General features: G+C 37.0%; 1 protein-coding gene across 5 annotated transcripts in view; it reads left to right on the top strand.

Moving 5' to 3' along the window:
* Positions 1 to 13253, top strand: part of camk1b (calcium/calmodulin-dependent protein kinase Ib) — a 40188-nt gene that overhangs the window by 14312 nt on the left and 12623 nt on the right. For all 5 annotated transcript variants that reach the window (XM_005918504.3, XM_005918503.3, XM_005918505.3 and 2 more), the window contains one exon: positions 11103 to 11234. In XM_005918504.3, coding sequence (XP_005918566.1) covers positions 11103 to 11234 — 132 coding nt within the window. The remainder of the gene's footprint in view (positions 1 to 11102; positions 11235 to 13253) is intronic.

Raw genomic sequence — 13253 nt, 5'->3', positions numbered from 1 at the left:
TCAGTTGCCATCTTCAAAGTGACTTTGGCCCAGCAAGGCAGTGTTAAACAGCAACGAGGTAGAGTCAGACTGTGGTGGCCAGTTTGCAGCTGAATGGGATCAGATTACAGATGTGCATTGTGTTTGTGATTAAACTGCAAAAATCACAAATCAGTTGTGGTATGTTGCAAACCTGTTGCCACCTGCATACACAGGAATTCACATTAATTATTTAGTGCAGCCAGAACTTCAGAGATTTGAAATTAAAATTCAGAAATCCCTGCACAGTTAATGATACCGTGGCTTTGTAGTGCAGTGGCCCACTCATGTGCCTAACATGGTCCCTGTTTTAAGACTGGGAGGAGACACAAATCCCTTGGGGGATATGCAAATATGAAGAGCCATCTAGTGTGGTGACACGTAAATAAGGAAACAGCTGAAAGAAGTTTCTTCAGATGGTGACGTAGTTGCTGTAGGGGCCAGTTTAACTGCAAAATGTCAACTTTGCACAATCAATTGAGTCAGAATCGAGCAACTTGCAGCGTAGACAAGTTGCACTCATTGGTTCTTACTGAGTCAGGTTGCTTGCACCTGATTGGCGATCTGTATTTCTAAATTAGATGGCAGTTAGTTGAATTCTTTGCCAATTTGTCAGAGAGGGATTGAAGTGAGTCCAAGATGTACTGCAGTTGTTTGGAGGTTGCATCTCATTAGGTAACCTGTGCAGTCACTTTGCAAATGAAAGTGATTGCCCAGAAATTGAGTGTGTATTACATCCTCAACCACAGTTAGTTGCCACAAACATTGTGTTTACATAGTATTTCCATAATCTTGTAAAGTAATACAGTTCCTATACATAATTACTATATTTATATCGTCTGAATTTGGATGATGCTGCTGAATCCATATTGCTGCAATTCATTACTTCGTTGCTGTGTTGTGCAATATTTCCAAGTAATAAGTGAGCAATCACCCCACACATCCCTATGCCAACATATTTATAGTCTAAAGTGTAGTGTGGAGGTTCAGACACACATGGAGTTTGAAGGAAAATAAGCACAGACTCACTTTTACTACAGCATTTGTGTGTGAAGTTGAATCAAACGAATTCAAAATGATGATTAACAAAGCCGTTCAGACAAAAGAAACAGCCACCTTTATGGAGCAGATGAATCTCACAGCATGAGAGCTGCCCCACTTCATCTATTTTTCATCTCTCCGTGCTTCTTTTTTTCTGTCTGTGTCCTAACTCTCCCATCTCTTCATTTACCACCATATTTATCCCATCGTATTCCCGTAATAGTGCTTATTATAACGTCAGTTTTTAATCTTCACATAAACCCCCAAAGTATAATTTTTTCTGTAACGTTATCACCTCATAGCTAGCTTAAAAAGAAGACTGGTTTTCTTTATTTTTTTTTTAATTGAGCCTGAGCTGCAGAATAGATGATATTAAAAGGAAGAAGGTGGATGGGGCTTTGCTCCAGTACTGTAAAGCATAGCACAAGACAATACATTACTGTGTCCTCGTAATAGTGTCTCTGGCTTATTCTGTCTTTTCGCTGCTCTTTCAGTTTCAAATTCCAAAAATAGTAATCAAGTGGGACAGATTTTTGCATTCTAAATATGCATTCATTAAGACACTCTAGCAGCCATAGCACAGATCAGTGGAGTTTAACCATTCCTTGGAACAATGACAGTTTAGAACTATTTCCAACTACAGCACAATCCTCAAAATCCATCCCTGCTTATGGCACCTTCAGCCCTTCAGCCCTGCCCTGACCTAATTCGAACAGAAGTCTGCAACTCAGTATGGCATAGCCTGCAGTTCCTGAATCCACACACACACACACACACACACACACACACACACACACACACACACACACACACACACACACACACACATATATGCCCACTGTCTGGCCCACTTAGGCAACTCCATCTGCTCACAGCAATATATCCCCCTAACAGCTTTTAGTACACTCGCAGGCTTGTCATGTACATCTTCCCACAGTCCTTCTCCATTGTTATAATCCTTTATTGTCCGTATTTCTCACATTTCAAGCTGTCCACATATCAGCAAACTGGCTTGAAAAGACATTCCATGCGCTTATTATCTCCAATCCAAGAAATCCTTAGGGATGCGTGTTCTTTGCTGTCTAACTTAATTATACTCCGCTATATGATTTGATTGGGGGATTTTGTTTTCATGTATGTCCTTCAAAGCAATTCCTGCCAGTAAGTGGAGGTTAAACAGTGGAAAGTTGGGTCTATTTTTATCTTAAATGGATACTAAAGCTCTGGTAGTAACAGAGTTTAGGCCTCTAGATAGCAGTGAGCTATGTAAACATCCACCAAGAGTAACCATTTATGTCTATTTGTCCTTTTTCCGGCCAATTTATGGCAAATAGTCATTCCTTTTTAAATTTTATTTTTGATCTCTTTCAACACTCAAACTACCAGCAAACTACTCTGTGTGTGTGCGTGTGTGTGCGTGCGTGTGTGTGTGTGTGTTTTTTTTTTTGTTTTTTTTTTTAGCTGGGTAGATTTTTTACATTATTTAAGAGCTTCTTGTTACTTTGTCTTTTGTCGATGCCTGTCCAATAGCGTACTGCAAAGAGGTGCGTGCTGGAAATTTAATTTGTTTACCAAAGAGAGTCAGAATCCATAAATAATCAAGCTATAAAACAAAATCAATTAGTGAAGACTTTAAAGGCCTTTAAACACAGGACACGTAAAATATTTAGTAATCAGACTACTATATTAAGCAACAAGAGTCCTTGTAGCTTAACATGCACATCGATAGTGAATATACAATGATATGGAACTATTAACTTAATACTGTTTTACCTCAGATAAACAGCTAGGCGCAATCACCTCTCTGAAATGAGTTCTCTGGCTCCTCAGTTGTGGTCCCAACTATGCCAACAGGAGCTCAAACTGCCCCATTGACTTCCTGAAATATGTACGAAAGCATTTACGATACAGCTTCAGCTTCTGGAGCAAACCATAAAATTCTCCTTGCTGCTGTCTTTTCATGGGAATTGGATGAATCCTGAATCTCTGAAACAGCAGGACCAGCTTATCAATGCAAAACACCAACTTGATTTTTTTACAGTGCACTTTTTGAGGGTAAATCTTCCCTAAATGTATGTATATACTTAGCATTTCCATGTCAAAAAGTTTTAGAAATTTCTTGTTGCTTTTTTGCAACTTGCTCTGCATGCAATACCTTAAGTTATAGTTGAACATAATCTTTACTAGCAGGTAGATGTATATATGAGCATTCAGTATATCAGGGCAAGGTTCAAGGTAATGGAAGCTTTTGGGGGATTGTTGTATGGCTCTCCCAAATACCTTTTTATGGGCTCTGGAGAACGGCAAAAAATTCAAAGTTGGATTTTACTTAATCCAAAATTCAAAATAGTGTGTGTGCGTGTGCGTGTGTTTTTTTCCATGGACACAGTTTTCAGTGAACAGCTTCTGGCTTTCCCAAAAAATACTTTAAGGACAACAAGATTTGTGAAGTCAAGCTACCTCATGAGGTGCATTTTTAGAGAGCTACCTGCTGTGGTGACCCCCCTTGTGGATAAGGTAGCCTCTAAAAGTAGCTTTTTCTTTTAAAATGGATACAAAATTGAATGGTCAGCCAGTCTAAGTTTAACATTGATTTATTATTGGAGTAAGAAATATGCTCATATTTCTTAGTGCCAGTTAAAATCCAGGCAGCAGTGTTCTGAATTAACTGGAGTTGGTAAGGTGACCTCTTACTGCACTGGCCATAGTTCAGACTTGAAACCATCAGTTATTTTGTGATGACAGTTTAAGAGTGTTTCATTTTGTTATTTATTGAGGAAATAGCAGATAACAAAACCAAGAATTTCTATCCTCAGAAACAATGTAAGTTGCAGAGGCTACGTCATGAGATGATTGGTCCAGATAGACTGTGTATCGTCAGAGTGGCTTAATTATTCTCAGTGAAGGACAGATTTTTTCTGCTGAAAAATTTTCATGCTACAAGCTGACCATTATTGATGCCAGCACTTGTGTACTTGTAGATTTAAAGCTGTTTTAATTTACAAATAGTATTCCATATAAAAAGTCAGAAAATATCTTTTGTTGGTGTCTCATGAACAGATCAGATGGCTAAAAGTAAATTGTTAGTGTTCCCAATATTTAGATTTACAGTTACAGAAATATTTGGATAGTAACCTAGAGAGGACATAGGAATCATGGGATTGCTGTCTGTCTGCTATCACCATTCAGAGACTGACAACAGTACAGACTTCAGGAGCAATGTTTGTCTTTTGGTGAATTGATGAGTTCACTCTAGCCAGTAGCTCCCCATGTTGCTCATAGCTCTAGATGTAGCAGTTTGGTTTTCTTGGTTTGGTTATGTAATATTACTTCACTGAACTGTAGTGTGGATTGTACTGAGGTATTACACTAAAAAACATAGTTTAGCCATGGTGCTGGTCTTTAGTGCACTTTGTCAATATCAGTAGGTCATATTTTAAACCATCCATCCATTCGCTTCCGCTTAACCTTTTCAGGGTCACGGGGGCCTATCCCAGCTGTCATAGGGCGAGTGGTGGGGTACACCCTGGACAGCTCGCCAGCCTGTCGCAGGGCTAACACATAGAGACAGACAACCATTCACACTCACACCTATGGGCAATTTGGATTAATCAATTAACCTATCTCCACAAGCTGGACGGTGGGAGGAAGCTGGAGTGCCCGTAGGGAACCCACGCAAACACAGGGAGAACATGCAAACTCCACGGAGAAAGATCCCAGCCTGATGGTGGAATTGAACTCAGGACCTTCTTGCTGTGCAGCAACAGTGCTAACCACCGTGCCACCGTGTTGCCTTATTTTATTTAATGGTTTTTAAATGGTTTATTTAAAACAGTATGTGTATACATCCTCACTCGGTATGCAATCACAGCAAGTCTTAGCCCCATAGGAAGGTTTAATGCTGCAGATGTGTAAACTAGGAGAACAGAATGCAAACATACTCATCGCAGCTCCACACCATTGCTTTGCTAGTTTGTGTTCAATGCAGAGGGGTAATGGTGGGCTTTCAATGACAGAAAAGGTTTGGAGGATAATCTGGAAGCTTCTGAGTTTATTTGATCTTCACTTACTGATTTTCACTTCTTGCTAGGCACACTGTTAGGTGTGCCTAGCAAGATTTGAAGGTATAGTATAATATTGGAATATAATATAGGAAAAACTTTCAGTTTGAGTTAAAATATGCCAAAAGTTAACCCATTGTATTGGATGGGTTAACCACTGCCTTTATGTGATTTGATGCCAAGGGCTCTTATACATGTGTCCATATGTGATGAGTTGGAAGTGAGAGATGTATTTTGATATTGTCATAACCTGCTGCATCAAGGCGCCAGTGACAAAGGAGGCACGGTGTATAATTTTGAGATATTAGCCATGTATAAATGGTTGTTTTGATCAGGTGATTCAAAACAATAGGCTGTAAACACAACATAGGCAACATTATTTACTCATGAGGTAGATGTGGTTAATGTAGGCTAAATTCTGGCAGTTTTTGTGTGATGTTGCTGACAGACAGACAAGTATTTTTCACTGTCTCAGATTTGTGTCTTTGCCTTGACGGAGCAAAAAAAATGGTAATTCAAGAATTTTAAATGGGTCTCCCTTTAGGATTAGATGACCACATTTTACTGATGTGTTGTGTCTGTGTGCTGTGTTGTTATATGTAAATCGAGAGTGATTGTGGTTTGATTGTGCTGTTCTTCATGTTTGGGAGGCCCACAGAGCAAAGATGGTCTTTTTATGTTTCAGGTCCAGTTTCACAGTTGGGTATCTCTCAGCTCTTATTGGGCCAGATGGTCCTTCCCTATGTCTCTCTGACCTTTCCACAGTTACAGTTTTGTCATCTGTTTACATACCTTCTTGACCAACTTCTCAGCAGGACAGATGGCAGAAGTGCTGTGAGTTTGAGAAATAAGAAATGTCCTTTTTCCACGGCAGATAGTCAGAGAAGATTAGTATTCTCAAAACGTCACTGCCACATAAGAAATACTTCCTTGTTAATTTTCTTTTTTTAATGTTTGCTTTGCAGAGTTCATTTTAATTGGCATATGTGCTGTACATATCTGCATCATCACTGACACTTACTTTATACAATACAACAGTAACAAAATAAAAAAGGTGTTGTGTTCAAAATAGAAGAAACAGAGGGGTCTGCTGACATTTGACCATTTACGATGAATAAAATTAATAATAATAATAAAAAAAACAACCCAGCATCTTATTCAAATGTTTGGGTGGGGTGTAAAACCAACAGAGACGGAGTTTATGCAAATATTTAAACTGTGTGAGGCCTACATGTGTATATGTCTTTTCTATATTTGACTGTATACAGTATGTATATATTGAAACCACTGTGTAAAGTATTTACACAGTGTTTTTCTGAGAAATGCCCTACTGTTTGTATAATGGCAAGCTAGTCCTCATTAAGGGCTTAGCAGCTAATAGCTCTCCAGTCGTACCATGTCTGCATGCCTGTGTGTGCGTGAGGGTGAGGGGACTGAGTGTTTCCTGTTTCTGGACACAGTTCCCATGGTGCTGATTAGAACATCCTGTTTGGAACGGGAACAGCTCTGTAAACACGTTTGTTTACCTTATAATCCAACTGAAACCTTGGTTAGGATTAACCTTCAGCAAACTCACCTGACACAGCCATCCTTTCTATATTCTTCATGTTTTTTTAGGCTGCACGGTGCCAGTTGCAGACCCATCAAATAATACTCAGATAATTTACTGTAAAACAGTTGTATAACAACAGTACTTGAGGGTTGCTGCTACATTTGTTTGGCATCTCCTGTGTGGTGACAAGCATAGAAGGCAGTTGGCTGAACTTGTGTTTGCTTCTTCTGTTTTTATTAATCAGTGGCCGTCAAGGCTGCTGCTCAGTAAAAGTATCACTTTAAAGGACCAACGCAGTGAAGGACTGTTTCCTGATATTCAGAAAATAGGGAAGTAATTTTGGGAACTACATAAAAACAATGACCAGTCTTATTTTGTGATGGGAAGTGAAGAACGTAAAAGTTTTTTTTTTCTTGGGGGGGGGGGGGGGGGGGGTTATGGCAAAATGTGGTTAAATATAAATATAAAGTTATTTTAAACAATTCAAGTCAGGCAAATATACATCAGGATCATTTCACATGGCAAAATGGTTATACAGTTTTTATCTTGCGAAACAAATAAAATCCCCCCCTTGAATATCTGTAGTCAAAGACCGTCTCTGTGAACCACTGTTTGACACTTCCCAAGAGCCCTTTTGGTTTGTCAGTGGAAGCATGGACAATGTCAGCTAAATTCTCCAGATGCTGCAGAGGAATTTGCAGCAGTGACAACCTCCTCCACAGAGCTGGATTTCTGCCAAAGCAGATGGCATTCCTGCACAAGTTTTAGTTTCTTGTTGACACACGACCACAAAGCCTCACTCACAGTTAGTCTTATCAAGATCTTGGTTCAGGGTTCTTTGAGTTTTTGTAGTTAACACCACCAGAGACCTGCATGAGGGTCACTGCATAAAGTTTGTGGAAGGACCCGTTGTAAAACATATGTATCTAAGCTCAACTACTGTTCATTTGTTGTCTTTACGAATTTTGCTTGATAACCAAAAAAAGGTAATTGAAAGCCCTCTGTTTGCATATTCAATTTCTTTAAACGTAAGCAGGAAGCAAGCAGTTTCACTGTAGTTATTTTGTAAGGAAGCCATTGCCAGTGTTATTCAGCGTGCACCACTGCCTGTCATGTCAAAATTGAAATATCACAATGTCATGCATGGCAGTGTGTATTTCAATAGTAGTAGCAAAATGGGAACCCAATTTTTGAGTTTGTTACACTGATCATGGGCTTTATTTCACTACGAAAGTAATTTCCTAAAGCAAAAGACACAAACAACTGTTATAAATACTGCAAGAAATGCAAACAGGAACACAAACGCTGAGCCAAAATAGGACTGCAGGCGACATCTATCACTGCTCAGTGCACTCGACCTTTGCCAACACAGTGTCCCTTTATGGAAAATCCTGATATAACTCATGAGCCATAAATTACATTAGGCAAAATCAGCCTTCTTTCAAGAATTTATTTATTTTATTTAAAATTAAAATTTGAATTATGAATGTAAATGTGTTTTGCAGGATTCTTTTTTTCTGGGATTACTTTACAGAGAAGAGAGAGTTGCTTGTTTTTCAGATGTCGCTGGTATGAAAACAAGTCTTCATGTTTGGCAGTAATAATGAATCTGTAAATCTCTAGACTGAATGCATGTCCTTCCTTTCTGTCTACACAAACAACTGCCTGGAACCAGAGCGATAACAACCGATTTCACTTTTGATCTGAGTTTTTATCGTACCATTGGTTTTAAGAAAACAGGGACATGTTTGAACATGGTATTGGCAGCTAATACTGAAATGATCATAGATTTTTTTTTTTTGAGAAAACAAAAAACAAACATTGTTCACTATCAGTGTCTGTTGTAGTGTGAATTACTGCTTCATCGCAAGACATCATTGTGAGTTATTTCAAGCTATGTAAACTTTCCTGTAAAACTACACATCATTTACTAGAATTCAAATTTTCTTCAGGTGAGATATAAAAAAATCAGATTTTTGTGTTTGTTGTGTAATGGCTTGCCTGACACTCCTACCTGAAGAATATTGGATAAAATCATTATTTTTATTGTTCTAAACATTTTCACTCTTGTTATTACTTGCTGTTTAGCACTGTGTTGTGTTTAAATGGACTTTATAAATAAACTGACTGAGAGTGATGACCTCGTGCAATAAGACTTTTGGAAGAACCACCATTGCAAAAATGACCTATAATAGACCCATTCCTGTAATATATATATATATATATATAGATTAGTATATATATATATATATATATATATGGCTAATATATATATATATATTATATAATGGCTAATATATATATATATATATATAATGGCTAATATATAATATATTATATTAATGGCTAAATATATATATATATATATATATATAATGCTATATATAATATATATATATATAATGGCTATATATATATATATTATAATAATGGCTATATATATATATATATATATAATGGCTATATATATATTATATATATATATAATGGCTAATATATATATATATATAATGGCTAATATATATATTATATATATAATGGCTAATATATATAATATATATAATGGCTATATATATATATATATATATATGTAATATATATATATATATTATATAATGATAATATATATATATATATATATATTATGGCTAATATATATATATATATATATAATATATGGCTAATATATATATATATATATATATTATGGCTAATATATATATATATATATATATATATATATATATATATAATATATATATATATATATATATATATATCTATCTATATATATCTGTATATATATAATCTATAATTACTATATATACATTTATAATAATATATATTTTATATATCTATATAATATTATATATATATATTTTGTAATATATCTATATTATGGCTAAAGCAGTTTCTGGATGGATGCAAACTGCATTTCGTTGCCTGCACTTGTGACATGTGCAATAACAATAAAGTTGAATTCTATTCTAAAAATTCATAAAAATCAGTGAGAATGATCCAGTGAATTCAAGCATGAGAGTATCAAAAGCTTTGAAATTAATAAATTTGCCTGTGTTACACATTACTGTAAGAAATGTATTCACTTCAAAACGCTCAGATTCATCCAACATTAGCACTTAGTAGAAAACCAAATATATACCCGACACTACCCACTTCATCATCCCAACAGTCTATCCTATGTGTTGTAAACACAGCATAAGGTCATAGGTATGGGATGCACAGATGTTAAGCTTTAGGGCTAATTACCAGGATTATTATGTGCCATAGTGGTCTTTCCATCTGTTTTTTTTCCCCTAAAAAGGCTCTGTAATTTAGGTGTATGGGAAAATATGAAAAATTAAAAATCAGGAAGACCCTAGTTTTTTCATGGAAGCTCTTCCTTTTATTTATTCTGGTATGTGAAGTACAGCTTAATATATGGTAGACTGATTAGTAGGCTAAACAAATCAGTAATCAGAAGACCTTCTGCTGCAGGGAGAGTGTTATGTCATTTTTATGTTACCAATGTTTTTTCCTTTAGTCTTGCTTATTTATTTATTTTTATCTTATTAAAACCATCACAGTTTGAAACAGTAAGTTACATTACACATGAAGAAACCAAAACGTTGCATTGAAGCTACCGTGACCTTGTCTCTGTTGTATTGCGGTGTCAAAGCCTACCATTGTGGTTCAGGAGTTATAGCTATTGAACAGCACTGGAGCTGAACGATGAATGATGAACGCACAGAGATGTGGTGCAGAATATACCGTGAAAAAACGTGCGTTGCAACTTCTTATCTGGTGCGCGTCTTTTATTTTGACAGCGAATGCGCACCTGCGGACCACTTATGTGCACCCCTGAATATAGATAAATTAGAAACAAATACAGATAAATAAGAAGACAGGGAATTTTATAACATAACAGTAAGTTTTATGAAGCCTGCAATACATCCAAAAGGGGGAAAAAGGCTATTTTTTTCCCCATTTATTGTTCATATGGACTTTCACATACACCATTATTCAATCTGTGACAATGTAAACTGTAGCATACAACTGATATACAGCATTACATGAGTCAGACTTAAAATCCTTTGGCTAGTATCAACATTTGTCACTGAGATAAACCTCGATATTTAATACTGGTGCTTCCAACTCATCCCACCAGGTTGTAGTCTTTCCAAAACTTGGCTCAGCACGCCAAAGACTTCGGGAGGCGGCTGATATTAAAAATAAACACAATCTGGCATCAGCAGGCTAAAATTTATATTAGCTTTTAGATGCTGGTAGCCAAGAATTACAAAAGTTAGACCAGTTTAACATCAGAGCTGGAATTTCTTATTTTCTGTAGAGTGTCAGCGACGCATGTGAAAAGCTGAAGCCCCTGGGATAAATAAACTCAGGTCTAACAGACTTGTGTGTTTGTGTTTCAGCGGGGCTTTCTCTGAGGTGGTCTTGGCTGAGGAGAAGAGGACTCAGAAATTGGTGGCCGTCAAGTGTATCCCCAAGAAGGCCTTAGAGGGCAAGGAAAACAGCATTGAGAATGAGATAGCAGTACTGCACAAGTAAGTGGACTTCTGTGTTTTGGTGAGTTGGCATTAATAGGCCCTATATGTCTTCATTTAAAGAAGACATATTTTGAATGGATTTGCTTGAAAACACGAGAGAGATCAGAAATTATTTATACATAGAAGATTAAATTGTTATTGTAAAAATCTGTATTTTGAAGCACTGCACATTACGTTAGGAAGATCTCCTGACTGTGTTTGTGACGATGAGAGCAAATAACAAAAGATGTGGGTAAGAAGGTAGGCTGTGGCATTTAAATGTGCCAAAGTTTGGCAAAAAAACAAAACAAAATTAAAAAGAAATCACCCACTCCATTACACCACCACACACCTGAACCGCTGATCCAAGGTGGAAAGGATCCGTGTGAGCCTGTGTGAATTATAGCATCAGTTTCCTCTTCTTAGCTGACACGATTAGCTTCTGTAGCCTGTTATAGTGTCGTTTTACCCCTAATTACTCTAAAAATAGTTTTTATTTCTGCTGATTTGGAGTTTCTCAGGTAGAAACAAGGATTGGGGTTCATATGAGGTGTTCAAGTTAATTATTGTATATGATGAAACTATTAATGTAATTGACGTTATCTTTTGAGATCATGCTATGTTTCATGCCATCACACAAAATGAAGATTGACAATGATTTAAACCCCTGATTTTCAGCTTCTCCTGGCAGCAAACACATATTGAGTCATTTGCCCAAGTGGTTTTCTTTCTACCTGAGAAACAGGCATAATGTTGAATATATTAAAGCAAGCGGCAGTTTCACTCTTTGCTGTTATGAAGTTTTTCAAATGTACCTTTCTTTAGATGCAGGGAATTACAGGCCACAGTGAAAATGGCTGATCTACTTTGGGTCCCTAGTTATTTTTAGCGCTCTTGTTGCCTGGGTTACAGGAGACGAGGTGACGTGAGGACGGAGCAATGAGCATGTTGGGGTTTAGTTAACAGTCCAAATTTGACAAATGAGGTAAACTGAAGTAAACTTAGATTGCAGATCAGGCCTTGCTCTTTGTGAAGTTTGCATAGACTCGAAAAGTGGTTTCATGAATCATTGTAACACCTCATCCAAGTACACAAAGTTGGGAACGGGGTCTGAGTGGGGGAGTACTTAAACTGTTTATAAAATATACGTTTCATGAAGCTGTACTAATATGTAGCATCTGGACAGAAGCATGCCGTTGTAATACTTGCAGAAGTTTGGCACACTTGCTAAAATGAGCAAGACCTTTACTAAAAACACTTCTGGATGGCAGCATCCAGAAAATGAATATCTGAATCAGGAAATTCACTCCCAACTCCACCTTTTTTTTCCTTTTCCCCCAAAATTCATGCATTTTTTTTTTTTTTTTTGATATACGTGATCATGTAACGCTTTCATTACAGGGGCTTCATAAAATGTTTCTTAAGAAAAGAGGCATATTTGCTGTCCAGTTTTTTTCATTCTTAAATCACCCAACTCCATTTTTTGTCCAGTCACCCTACTAAAACTAAAGTGAAAAATAAAAATCGGGCCCCGAATACGCCATTTCATATTATTTAGGATTAGTGGGCCCTTTAAAGATGTTACCTGTGACATTTGCACTAGGGTGGGATGCTCCATACTAAAACTTCAATGCTGTGTTGAGCTTATTTCAGATCTTCTTATTCGCAGATCTTCTGAAACACAGTGCAGTTCAAAACACCCACATAATGTGATCACAGCTAATTCAAGTTTTGGTGCGTTCGTCCTCAGTTGATACTAACAATCAACTGAGGGCGATACCACACCAGGTGTCACCACAAACTTCCAGAAAGTTTGAAAGTCAGCAGCAGCTGGACCGAGACCAGGAGCAGGAGTGGCAGCAGTAACCACAGCTCAGGACTCAGCAGAGATTGTAGGAAATTTTTGACAGCTGGGTTAGTGAAACTCATAGCACCAATAGTGCAACTGCTGATGCCACTGTAGAGGTCACTGATGATGGCATGAATAAGGTGTTGTTTATCCACACCTTTAGAGCTTGGCAAAAAATACCCGTGTAT

Source organism: Haplochromis burtoni, unplaced genomic scaffold (assembly GCF_018398535.1).
Source record: "Haplochromis burtoni strain Fernald_Lab_line unplaced genomic scaffold, NCSU_Asbu1 Contig_32, whole genome shotgun sequence".
NCBI lineage: Eukaryota > Metazoa > Chordata > Actinopteri > Cichliformes > Cichlidae > Haplochromis > Haplochromis burtoni.
This window is presented reverse-complemented; position numbering and strand designations above follow the sequence as displayed.